The sequence below is a fragment of the Girardinichthys multiradiatus genome, chromosome X, assembly GCF_021462225.1.
Source record: "Girardinichthys multiradiatus isolate DD_20200921_A chromosome X, DD_fGirMul_XY1, whole genome shotgun sequence".
In the NCBI taxonomy this organism is placed as follows: domain Eukaryota; kingdom Metazoa; phylum Chordata; class Actinopteri; order Cyprinodontiformes; family Goodeidae; genus Girardinichthys; species Girardinichthys multiradiatus.
This window is the reverse complement of record NC_061817.1, coordinates 28,822,670-28,836,290: the sequence shown is the minus strand read 5'-3', so window position 1 is coordinate 28,836,290 and position 13,621 is coordinate 28,822,670. Positions and strand designations below refer to the sequence as shown.

The window sequence follows — 13,621 nt, the reverse complement described above, 5'->3', positions numbered from 1 at the left end:
TTGATTTAAAGTATGAAAAGTCTGGAGTTTTTCTCAAATTTGAACATACTCAGTAGACTGAGCATGTCAGAGCTCAAAAGCAGCACAAAACAAAAACAAGCATTATGTATTCATTATGTTTTCATAAAGAACACATCCAACATGCAATGCATACTCAAAAATGGGACAAGTATGATTTCTGTCACTAAATGTTGCGACAGGCTTTTAAAGGATTTCTAATTACAAGTAAGTCTATCATGTTTAAACTGCATCAAAATGCTGTTAGTTTCATTAACATCATACTCTACCTTTGATAGAAGAGCAAGGAGATATATAGAGAGAGCCATATTGTACAATATTATGGAAAGGACAATCTTAAGTGGATAATAATTTGATGAAAGCATTTAATGAATTCATTGTACTACCACATCAAGTGTCACTGCATTCTTAAAAGTGAATATTTTTCATGTGAGGCCAGGCACATGCATATTCATGTGTTGACTTCTACGTGCAAGAAGATATGCCATGAGTTACAAAAGCTCATCATTTCCAAATTAGGCAGTGCTATTTTCTGCTGCTTGAAAGGACACTCCTGCAGTGAGGACTGGGACTACTGGGACTAGATATCGCCCTTGCAGCTCACTTGACTTCCTCACATCTGTTGAGGCATAATTTGGCCTGCACTAATTAGCATTTGTATAGATCCAGGCAAATATGGCAGTTAGATTTAAACCATGTTAAAACATGACAGGAATGTGTGTAGTGTGTAATTTTACATAACATAAATTGTGGGGTTTCATTAATACTAACAGAAGGGCTTGTGTTCTCCAAGGCCCAAGAACTATCTCCAAGCCTGCTGTGTCATTGGAGATGGATTCTCTTTTGCATTTACTGTTTCTTTCTGTTGTGTTTAAGCAGCTATCAGTGGGTGGGTTCTGTTAGTGAAGTTGTCACAGCACCCACACATGAAGAATTCACTGTGGGCATCTGGAATCGGCTCTGTAACAGGTGCAACTGAGGAGGTGTTTAGTGAATTTGTTTGTAGCATTTGTCCCAGTGATAGTAAATATCAGGATATATATCTTTGCCTCTAACTGAATTTCCTTGCTGCCTTATGATGTTAGTGGTTGCTCCGCAGCCGGAAATAGGAGATGACTAACCAGTGCGATGGGCAAAACACTGGAGGTTCCGAGAGGCTGTTGTTTTTCTGTGAGGTGGTAATAGAGTCTGGAGGATTGGGAAAAATGATGACCAAAGAAAGCAAAAATAAATCAGTTGTCTGAGATGTTGAGCAAAAAAAATGACTCAATGGATCCTAAAGTTTTTTTATAGTATAGTGTAGATATGAAGAGTATACAACACCAAGAACTATTGGAGCTTAAAAGAAAATCAGAGAAAGAAACAGTACAAAAAAAAAACCCACTTCCTGGCTACTTTATAAGGTACTCCTTGCTAGCACAAGCTAGTCCCTTTTTTGCCTTTAGATCTTCATTAATTCTCTGTGGCATAGGTTCAAGAAGGTGTTAAAAACAATTCTCTAAGATTTTGGTTCATATGGACATAATGCCAAGCTCCTGTTCAGCTGCATCCCAAAGGTGATCATTGAAAATCAATCTGGTGACTATATAGGTCGCTTGAGAAGAGTGAACCTATGGCGATGTGAGCTTTTGTGAAATCATACTTTTGGAAGTAGCCATCAGAAGATGAGTATATGATCACAAAGAGAAGGAGAGGATCAGCAATAATGCTCAGATTGGTTTTGATGTTTAAATAATAATCATTATGTTATAAGGGACCACAACATATCCCCCACACCATCGTACCACCACCACCCATGCTTTTATGTTGTTGGTACCATGGCTGTGGCTGATTTGTTATCAGGTTAGTTAGTTAGTCACTAAAAAGGTGTCTCATGAGTGCGTTTATATTCCATCAGTTTTTAGATCCAACATAAATCAGTGTGGATGTTTCATTTCTTTATTTGTTTTTTTGTATTCAATTTTTCTTTGTTTTGCTGATTGTTTCTAAGCTTTTGTTAAAGTTGAAGTGATTTTCAAAGTATTACAGTTTTAAATTTACACTTCTGTTTAATTATTGCATAATAAAGAATTACTCTTCAGCAAATGCAATTAGATTCCCATTTAAAAATATTAGAAAAATGGTTTAAAGATTAGTTTTTAAACAAGGACTCTATTAGCTGCTGCTGCTGCTCGTTAGTTCCCTAGCCACTTGCAGGCACAGTTTAATGCATAAGAAGGTAATAATAGTCTGTAGTTAATACAACAACCATCTTTGACCAAATGTCAGTGCAAGATGTTTACATGAAGCCTATGTAGAAAAAAAATGCCATATTAATTAAGAAAAAGTGAGAAAACTGTATGGAACAACAGAATAATAACGATGCTTTTTTTTATTGTAAAACTAAATGATATTAGTATTATTTATTTTGCATATACAGATCAGTGAAATTTTTGATTCTATTTTTTGCAATTACTTTTATGTTTTAGGGTATTCTCATGTTGCATGCATGTTGCATTCTCATGTTCCAGCTCCACCTAAGCTCTATTTTGTATTTTATTTTATTTTTTGCAGATGGTCTCACATTCTCCTTCAACCGCCCTCTCTGATACCCTGTAGTATTCATGGTGCTTTTTCTGATAGTAAGCTGGCCAAACCCTGCTGCAGCATACCACCCCCGAACTATGACACATCCACCTCCATGCTTTCCAGTTGACATGAGGTTCTTCTTTCAGCATCTTGCAGTCATGCTTGCTTGGATGGCCAGACCTGGGCATGTTGGCAGTTATTTTGAATGTCCTCTACTTGTAGACTATTTTCCATACAGCGGTATGGCTGATTTCATATTAATTTCAGACATCTTTAAATCCCTTGCCAGACTCATAAGGTGCTACACTGTTCTTTCTGAAAGCCTCAGACATCTCTTTTGATCTCATCATGGTGGTAACTCTCTTTAAAAGTCACAAGTGATGTTTTAATCATGTGAACCTGAAGTGATATGCCTGTGTGTAAATTTTGCTTGTATGACTACCCATAACAACAGAACAATTCACACTAAAATTATCTCGATTATCAGACGATTTAAGTGCTCTTCCACTGAAGGAACCAAAATAATAAAGAAACAAACTTAAGTATTGTACGGCTATTTGGATATGTTAAGTGGTTATGCTGGCACACTTTTAAATGTTAAAACATGTAAATACTGGGCAAAGAATTAACCAAGAACTGTTTATTTATTGTTATATTGTAATTTCAAATTTCCCAACTTTAAAACATCCACAACTTACCTGGAAACATTAATAGAAACATTCCATCCAAGGGAAATTATTATTATTTTATTATTCTGTATCTCTTATATGGTACTATTATATTTACGAATCAATAAACAAAACTTAAACAATTACTCTTGTTGTTCTTATTGCAACCTGACACCACTAACTAAATTGTAACTAAATTGGCTAATTACATAAAAGCCTCCATATAATATGTTAAATAAAATTATTCCATACTGTATGAGATAGAGTGGGACAACTGTGTAACGTTATCTACATGTATCTTCATATGACAACAAACTAAATCAGGTCTGCATGTTTAACTGCACATGTACACCAGAATGATCAACACTAAAATCCTCTCTATTATCAGACAAGTCATGTATTGTTAGAGGGGTGAAGGAACAACTAAAATCTGAAAGATAAATGACTAACTATGTACGGGACTGAGTGGGTGTTGTTTACATTGTTGTTGAAGTCAAATTTGCCAAAAGTGCAGAGCTTAGCCCTGTCAGGAGGTCAAAGGAAATTCTAGAAAACCCATGCCCACGTCACTGATGACCTTGGCAGGGTCTCGGCTTTTTGGTTGCTCTGGAAACTCTGCTGATTTTTATCTTTGAAATTGTTTTGGAGACATAATAATATTGAGTTTTGTCAACAGTTTCTAGCTCTGGTTGCCTTCCGGTTGAATAGAATGAAGAAATGAAAGCATTGTATTAGGACAGTATTAAACCTCTTCGGCAAAGAGAAGGTATATCAATGTTTGTTTTAGGTTTTTTTTTATGTCAGATTGGATCATTCTTTATGATATCAATCACTTGTTGCTAAAAAATAATAGATTTAGTGTTTAAAGCTTAGTTCAGCAGTTATTAACAATAAACTTCTAGTGTATTGTATATCAATCATTCTGGGAAGAACTAACAGTTCTGCACTTTTGCTTGCTCTGTTTTCAGCCCTTTATAGTCTAACTCAAGCAATAATTGCAGGTAACTTCAAGCAAGAGCAGCAGAGATGGTAAAAAGATGACCCAATCATAGAAGACTTAAACTTTGACACTGAATTCACCAAAATAACATTTGATTGCCACATATGTGTATTTTTCATTGCATTTTTTCAAGTACTGACTGATTTAAAAACCTTGAGCAGGCTTCCACTATTTGCGTGATCACATTTTTGCATAGTTAAACATGTTTGGGTTCTTTGGGGGGGTTTTGCTTCACTTTATTTCACTGTTTCCTTATGTTGGCTCGAATTATAGCAGAGCTCTGAAGAAGAGATGAGTAAAATGAATTGTGTCGAAAGGCAGGAGGTTAGCATGTTTCCCAGTGATTCAGCCTAGAGTGGCACAAACAAACAACAAGTTGCTGGATGAAGTCATGCAGTGGTTTTCAGAGGTGTGAAAAATCAATAAAACTGTGCAGCTTGGTCCTATTTTGTAAAAATGTGACAGGTACTGGATATGAAGATAGTTTAAGTAGGAGCTTACTTTAACAGTTGCATCTGTTCTTTTCTGATGCAGTTATCAATAATTAACCAGCTAACATATGGAGGTAAATGATGAACTAAACATGGCAACAGATGGATGTCGCGTCTTGGCTCACAACATTCTGTTCATTTAAATAAATCCTCACTGCATAATAAGGCCTTGATTAAACTCTATCTGTTAAGGAAAGCGATCCACAGAGATGTCCTGAATGTATGTTTATCTATTCCTGACAGGACATGGTTAGATTTTTAAAAACTATTTCGTATTAGAAGTCTGTCATCTTTATTTCCCAAAAGGTTAAAACCATTTTCAGATCTCTATTTACTCTTTTAGCACACCGATCCACACATCATGTTTTCAACAAGCAATCCCAAATGTTTTTGAAAACTACTTCACTTAATGAAAAACTGTTAGGTGTAAATACAGGCAAGCAAGTCCATCGTAAAATTAAAGAGTTTCAGCGCCATCTATGGTCTGTAGTAAAACATATGCACTCAACTTCAAAGCACAAACGCTGATGTGCAAATGAGGCACACTGTGGCATCAAGTCAACACACAAAATCCCTTTGTAAAATATTCAGCAGCTATTAGAAATACAACATTTACCACAACTGTAAAACCAAAACAGGAAAAAAAGAAACCTTGTAGAAAGACTAACAGCTTAGATTTTTTCTCATTTAACAATATTCCATTCCTTCTGCTCCTGTATGATTCAATTGCTTGCACATCTGAGATCAATCTACGGATTTTAAATTGCATATCATTGGGGCTTTGTAAAAAAATCTTTCATGAGACCCATACTTCCTTTTTTTCCATCCTTTATTTTGAATTTCTGCGAACGAACTGTTATAGCTTCATGTGAAGATTGGATGTTTACTAAACGTTTAAGGTCTTAGCAATCATAGATCTCCTCTCATGACCTTTTAATTACAGTAACCTTTGATTAGAAGCAAAGTAAAACTGTGATTTTGATTTGACCTGACATCAATCCTACTACAAGTTATTATGGTAAATGTCCTCCCCTGAATTTGGACACAGCACTCAGACACTCCACCAATGGATACCATTTAAGGTTTATGCAAAGAAAAAAAAGAGAGTGGAAATGTTTAAAATTTATTTTCTCAAAAACATTCCACTTCTCTTTAGGAGAAGTTCATGTACAGTTGCTTTCAGGTTTCTGGAGCTAATGTGTTTTAAACACATTGATTATAATACAGTGCTGATTAGTTTCTAGGATTTATCATAATTACTCAGCATTTTCTGGTGACTGATGCACACTTACATGTCACTGTTTAGGTCATTCTTCATTATTTTCTATTGATAAACAACATGGTTATTTCATTTAAAAGGCTACATAAATGTTCATTTATGTATTTATATTAAATAAAAATACTGGGCCCCCTCAAAATTACCACAGCCCAAACCGGGTAAATTACTCCGGAGCCGGGTCAGCTCGCACAGTTTTTAAGTGCGGGCAGACACTTTTGTAAATAGTGTTTTTTTCTCATGCACGATTACAAATGCCATATTTGCAAATGTTCACATTATCCTACTCCAATGCACATTTCATTTAATCTGAGTATGCAATTTTTTATAACTGCACACTATTTCTGTTTCGTATGTTGTGATTTTCTTCCTTTACTTTTTTTGATTTTTAGTCGTTTTTCTTTTTCATTTTTAAGTACCTGTATGCTTTCAATTGCCTTTTATGTTGCTGCTGACACACTTGAATTTCCCCAACATGGGACAATGAAGGAGATTTCTATTCTATTTCTATTCTAGTTGAATTGCCATATTCTAAATGAAGAGACAATGGATGGCTGAAAACACAAAATCTTATATTGTCTTATAAACAAGGCATATTGTGCCCTTTCTTTTCACAATGTTTCTTTAAAAGATAACTATGATCAAACATCGAGCTATTCATCTTTAGACACATCTGTCAAATTGACTTGGAAGCTTAACTATAAATACTTGAGTAATATTGACATAATCAAGGCTATTATTATTACTTTCCTGGCAGGATCAACTTGTAAGGATATGGCAAAACTATGATTATGATGAAGTCATTGTTTAACAGGCAATATACCATAATTACCTAATTTATTTAATAAATTACTGCCAAGTAATTAAATGGTCAGTCAGTCATTTTCTACCGCTTATTCCATAGTGGGTCGCGGGGAAGCTGGTGCCTATCTCCAGCAGTCTATGGGCGAGAGGCAGGGTACACCCTGGACAATAATAATAATTAAATGGTAATAATGTTTATTATAATTACCCAATTATTGCATTTTTCTTACCAAGATAGTACCCTGTTGTTTACTTTTTCATAATATTTTAAGCAACGGATATCATCTTAACCTTGAAATTTGGAGGTTTTCTTAAACAAAACACTAGAGAAAAACAACCAAATTTTTTATGTTTTTTTTTTTATCTGCATAATTGCATAACTTTCACTCCACATCTGTTGGCTGACAAATCACACACTGATTAAATGTTGGTGTAATGCATGAATTTATTTTTCTGGTACCTTAAAATGGTTACCATGCTAATTAGTGAACAACAAAAAAAGAGAAACAGGTCCAAGACTGAATGTGAAGGCTGAGCTGCTTGCTGCTGACAGTTCTACATATTTACATTTACATAAATAGGTTGAAAAAAAAAAAAAAACAAGAAATGCACATGAAAAAGCCTCAACAAAGGAGGAATTAATGTCATCACATTTATCTGAACATTGCGCTGCAGACATCATTAGCATAGTAATAAAGGCACTCTGTAATTCATTGTAAAATGACATGGATTTAAATAAAAGGGCTTTCACAGTTCGAACAGAACAATGATGATTGTTTAAAAAGAATGAAAAATAACTCAAAACAACAAAGAATAACTAAATTAAACCATATAATTTAACAAGCTAATAATCACTGGATGCTAATGAACTACAAATATATTAAACTGATTTAAGTTAGTAAACTAAAAAGCAGCATCTTTAAAGACAAAAAACAAAACAATGTTTATTATGCTATGTTCCAATAAAACAGAGCACTCTAAATTCAAGGTCTACTGGTGTTCTCACTTGTTGTAATAAACCACATATTTATAATGGCTCATTCTTCACTGTGAAATCCAGCACAATGATGAGGAACAAAATACAAACAAATATGGCGGCCTTGAATCCCCATTTCCAGTGTGTGTGCCATTTCAGTGCAGAAAATGTCCTTTACATTGCCTTTACATGGTCAGGGTGGCAAGCGATGTAAAAAGGCCGTGATATTTTTATTTATTCAGTAGTGGAAAAGCAATAACTTTGCAAGCTTCAATAAGTGGCAGAAACCCTCAATCATAAAAGCAGGTTAGGTCCTTAGTGTGTTTTATACTGTGAAAAAGCAACAGCTGGGATATGAAGCGCTGCTGTAAAATGATGGCTAATTGGGTCATTTCAGAGAATGTTTCTTCTTTGGTGTAAAATGTCTCTATCACATATAGATCCTCATATTCCTGCCAGGCAGACAGAGAAGGCTTCAGGTTACAAAGCATCATGCGTTTAATTGATTTACAGACTACGGAGTCATTTAGACTTTAAACTTGCATTAAAAAATGCATAAACTACAAAATCTGTATGCTAGAGTTCATGCTTGTATACGTTTTGTAAAAGAAATATAACGATAGTCTCCGGCCGCAACGTAACTGCTAATTAAAAAACAACATTGTTTTCTGATGACCTACCAGCGAAAAAGCTGGTTTTTAGTTTCAGAGACAGCATAGATGTTTAAGCACAAAACATGTCATTCAGCAATAACTAAGAATTGAAAGAATTTTAAAAGACATAAAAAGGATCAATGCCAGTTAAACGAGTGATGGCAGTTTTTGCAGGCAAGAGTCACACAACCATTAGATTTGGGGGGTAATTACTTTTTTACAGAGGGCCAGGTTGGTTTAGAGACCATTTGTCTCTTAAACAATTGTATATTCAATCGGTTTGATATAAAAATTTGTTTGATTATCTGAAATAAAGTGACCAAAAAGGAGAAATCAGTAGAAATCTGTAAAAGGGTAAATTCCGTGTCATAATAATTTTGCATAGATTCACATTGGGATTCCAATTTTCCCTTGTATTTTAGATATTATTGCATTAACTTTCTATTGTTACCTGCATTTAGGCTCAAACAATATCTAGTCACTTAAAAAGGGTTTTAGTTTCATTTCCAGGCAGTGTACACCAAACCAGGAACACCAGAAATATTTTACATAACTGCAACCTATTCAAATTGCAAAATAGATATCTTGGTAAATTCTGACATTCTTTTAATAAATGGCTTAATTTCATATGAAATTACTTTCAGTGTGTTATGTATCTGAAACGGCATTAAACCTTCCAAACGGTGCCAAAGAGATTCCAAAAAAGCCATCTGCAACATTTACATAGCCTAAACCGAGAAAGAATGTGTTCACAACACGTGGATAAACAAGCAGCCTGTCAAAATAACATTCTGATAACATATAAAAACACTTAGAAGATCACAAACATTCAATGCCAAAAAATGTCAGTTTAAAAAAAGATTTTTTATCACCTTCAACAAGGGAAACATTTTAATAAAACTGAAAATTTGTATTTTAAATAGTTGAAATAGAATAAAAAAATTGTTATCCTTTAACACAAACTGTACAAATCTGGCATCAGGACATTTAAAAAATTGCAAGCGCTGCTACTTTAGTTGGGAAATCTTCTCATATATCTTTATCAAAAATATGCAGCTTTAGTAGCGCTTTTGTTCTTCGTTTATCTAGAAAACTTTACAATGCTACATGAAACTCCAAAAATGTGAATGAGGTCTTCTCTTCGGCCACTGCTTTAAGCTTCTCACTTTCCTCTAAACTCTCTCTTCTCACTTCCTCTGCACCTTCAGCTGCTTCTCTGCTCTTCCTCCACCACCTTTGCCTTCATTCCTATGCAGCGTGCACTTCAGTCAACCCTTTCAACTTTCCCGATAATCTTCTCCTCAAAGATGGGCAAGACAGCATCATCCTCGCGTACCTCTTCGAACACCACCCCGCAGTCAAAGTCATCGCTCACCTTCTTGAAATAATATCTGCAAAGGCAAACAAAGAAGTTACACTGATGGTCCCAAAAATGGAAATGTTGGCATGATGTAATTGCTACAAAAGCTGCACTAAGTTGAAATGAATCATATCCGAATAGAGTTCCAGTGAGAACTGCATAATTGTTACATTAATCATGAGCTCTTAGTAATTTGCTTAAACTGTTCTTTTTCAGGGTGGATTGAAACAAAAAATAGACTTGTATTGATTTTTAAAACAAAGTATTCGGAGCCTAAGTTTAGATTTGTCACACAGAGGGTGAGAGTGAAACACACAGGCTTAAATGTATACATACATTCACACTATCATTAGGCACGTTCCAACTCAACCACCAACAAACTCCTTGCATAATTCTGTCTGTATAGTTGAATGCTCGTCTTGGGAGAATTGGTGAGGTTTATTTAAACTAGGTTTTACTGTCACATACCTGGTTTTAAACTGGTAATTGCTGGAACATCCCCATCCCTGTCTACAGTGAACTTGTTTTATGTTTTTAAGTAAGGAATGGGTGCAGACCAAAAAATAATAATAATCCACCTTCCAGGTCGACTAAAATGTGCACCTGACAATAAGAAAATGCCTCTAAAAGGACGGTCAGACAAGTATGAATGAAGTGGCACTGGTAAACTTCACAAAGTGAATGGGAATAAGGAGGACCATCTCCAAGCTCTTAAACTTCACCTCAAATGATCACAAGTATACATTTAAACAAGTTTTGAAATGGACAAACCAGGCAAAACCTAAACTCCTGGTATGGCTATCCCAAAGCTTCAAACACAACTCAATTATGCTATGGTTTGCATAAAACCCAGTTCAAACGGATATTTAAATAAACGCTACTAAATCTGCCCATGAAGAGAATTCAAATATCCAACAAAAACTACGTCAGAACCTTGTTGATGGTTACAAAAAACATCTAACAAAATATTAGGGGGTTATATGTTTAAGTTCAAGCCTGTATGTTTAATTTTGGCCCTGATTGGATTAGAGAAAACTCTCAATAAATGCAAACTTTAACATCCAAATCTTGCCAGAAGTGAATATGAATTCAATGTCTATGGGGAGTTTACATTACCATCTCACCTAAACTGTAGCAGCCTTAGTTTGAAAAAGACTTTGAATGTCAACACATTGTCTCTGATTAAATCTTGCTTTATACCTAAATGTCTTCCCTGACAAGTACCTGTCAATTAACATTTAAAATAGCAGGGCATTTTGAAACCTTAAAAGATGGTATTTTACAGACAGAGACAACAAATATCGCTTAGGTCCCACCTGTAATTTCCTTTCTTTGTAAGAAGTTCTTTGAACTGGCCCAATGTGACAACCCTCCCCTTGACAGACGTCATATATGGTATCAGCTCCTCGCAGAAGTAGTAAGCCACGGTAATATTCCCGCATGGCTGCTTTTTAGTGGCTTTATGTCTGAAAATGTAACACAAACAAAATAGGTTAAAAAATATGTAGCTTTCCTTCTGTCCAACATCTTTCCGAGTAAAGAGAAATGCAGTCTCTCCTAAAAGCAAACAAACAAAACTTATGTATGTGCAGAGAACAACTCTGCAACTTCATAAACAAATGGCAGCATAAGAAAATATAACAAAACAAAACTGTCAAGAATACATAAAACACACAGATATTTTACTAAGAACAAGTTAGTGTTGTGTTGAGAGTAAAAGGAAAACAGTGAGGCTGTAAGATGGAAGAATGGAGAATATATCTCAGTTTTTATATCTTTTTCAATCTACAATTATTCTGATTTCATATAAATAAAATACGTTGCTTATCTCAAACTTAGGAAGTTTGAGATACGCAACGTGGTTAGGACTGTAATCTGTGGCTACAGTCCTAACCACAGATTTTGAAGTTTTTAATATGTCCCTAAAGGCTGGAGTGAGATGAAGCAGACAGCAATCAGAAAGTCCCAAAGTGGCCCTGGTGATAGCGTGATATGGATCTTTTAAAGCTGTATAGCAATGGTCCAGTGTAATCTTATTCCTGGTAGTACGCTTAAAATGATGTCTGTATTTTGGAAGTTCATTGGAGAGGTTTGCGCTGTTAAAAACCCAGAGAACAATGATGCGAGAGTCTGGGTATTTTTTTTCTCCATGTCTGTTATCAGCTCAGCGAGCTGTTTGTCAACCTCTAAAGTGCAGGTTGGTGGTGGGATGTAAACACCAGCCAGAACAAACGAGGAGAGCTCCCTCAGTGAATAAAATGGTGGACATTAGCCAAATGGATTGAGGGCAAGGGTATGACTCACTCCTGCCCGTTTCCCTCATCAGCGTCACCAGTAAATCCCATAGAGTACCAAAGCACTGCCAACAAGAATGGTGGTCGAGAACAGAAAAAACATACAAAACACATGATGTACAAGTGAGCAAAGTACCGAGGCTACCTCCCATTGGGTTATTTTGGATGTCTCTAAATATCTGTTTAGAAACTGCTAAACATTTTTATGAACAAGGTTTAGGTTACTTCTACTATTTAAGATGTTGGCAATTAAATAAATACATAAACACAGAATATGACATAACTACCAGATTAATTAAAGTACAATTACAATGTCATTTGTCAAAAGAAGAGATGCTAAAATAATATGCATATTGCTTCATCATGTTAAATTTATATTCTGTTATCGTCACTTACGGTTTAGTCAGAAAAATCCAATTTAAAAAAGGTTTATTAGTGAATCTAACAATGAATCCAGTGATGGCTGTAGTCAACACACAACAGTTAATCCATCTGTCTTCTGTTCATCCACAGATGGCAACAAGCCGGCATGACAAGAGATGCCCACTAATCACTATCATCATCAGAAATCCTCCAACGTCAAAGAGTCATAACTCAACACGATGACATGATGGTGTAACTAGATTATGTGTCACAATAAAACATAATTACTTCATCTTAAATCAAAGGATTACATTTGCTTAAAATGCATAAACTGTCAGAAAATAATCTAATTCTTATCACTGGTAAACAGCAAGTAGGAGTTGACTACTCTTCGTGCCCAGCTGACAAAAAACAACAACATATATGTTAAAATGGCTGTAGCTATGAACTTCATGTTTATTTTCTTTCTGAAAACCCGAGTACATAGTCATCACTTTGAAAAACAACTATTCTTAATCAATACGAAGAAAAAAAATGTTATTATTTACTTTACACCTCAATCACACCCTTTATCAACCTGATATCCTTTTGAAGTTTTTTTTTTTTTTTTTTAAATCTGAGGAACAGAGAGGTTCTTAGTCCTAGCAGCTCTGATGGGAAGGCTTCACCCTCTGGATCTGCCACGTAATCTGCCTTTCATCTTAGACCAACACATTTCTGCGGCTCCCCACCATCTTTTTAGGACCCATCTTAGAGGGAAGTCAAACATCAAACAGAAACATGTTTTGAAGAAAACATAAACTGATTTGGTCTATATGTGTACTACTCTAGCTACTTTGCTTTTGTTGAAACATAAAGAAAAAAAATGTCAACTCCCTCTGTGATCCTTTGGCCAGCCTTTCAGGCTCAGGTTAAAAAAAAATTACTAGCTTTGCACATCTACAAGCAGACGTCTTTAACCATTCATTGCAAAATAGCTCAAACGTAGTTATCTTGCTACGGATTTGACCTGTACTTAAGTATGAGCTTTGACTGGGCAGTTCTAAAATAGGGAATAGAAGTAAAAGGAGGCACAAAGTTTTTCTTTTTTTTTTTATGAAAATCATTTTTTTTCCTTCCACTGCAAAATTATGTACTATTTTGTGTTGGT

At 35.2% G+C, this 13,621-nt stretch overlaps 1 protein-coding gene and 1 long non-coding RNA gene across 5 annotated transcripts in view; one reads left to right on the top strand and one right to left on the bottom strand.

Moving 5' to 3' along the window:
• Positions 1–3,965: 3,965 nt before the first annotated feature.
• Positions 3,966–12,964, top strand: LOC124862970. The gene is made up of 3 exons (XR_007037040.1): positions 3,966–4,020; positions 4,223–4,283; positions 12,622–12,964. It is a non-coding gene; the product is annotated as an uncharacterized LOC124862970 (long non-coding RNA).
• Positions 7,253–13,621, bottom strand: part of LOC124862968 (axin-1-like) — a 55,280-nt gene continuing 48,911 nt past the window's right edge. For all 4 annotated transcript variants that reach the window (XM_047357181.1, XM_047357182.1, XM_047357183.1 and 1 more), the window contains 2 exons: positions 11,131–11,280; positions 7,253–9,845 (listed from right to left, as the gene is read on the bottom strand). In XM_047357181.1, coding sequence (XP_047213137.1) covers positions 9,719–9,845; positions 11,131–11,280 — 277 coding nt within the window. In that variant the 3' untranslated portion in view covers positions 7,253–9,718. The remainder of the gene's footprint in view (positions 9,846–11,130; positions 11,281–13,621) is intronic.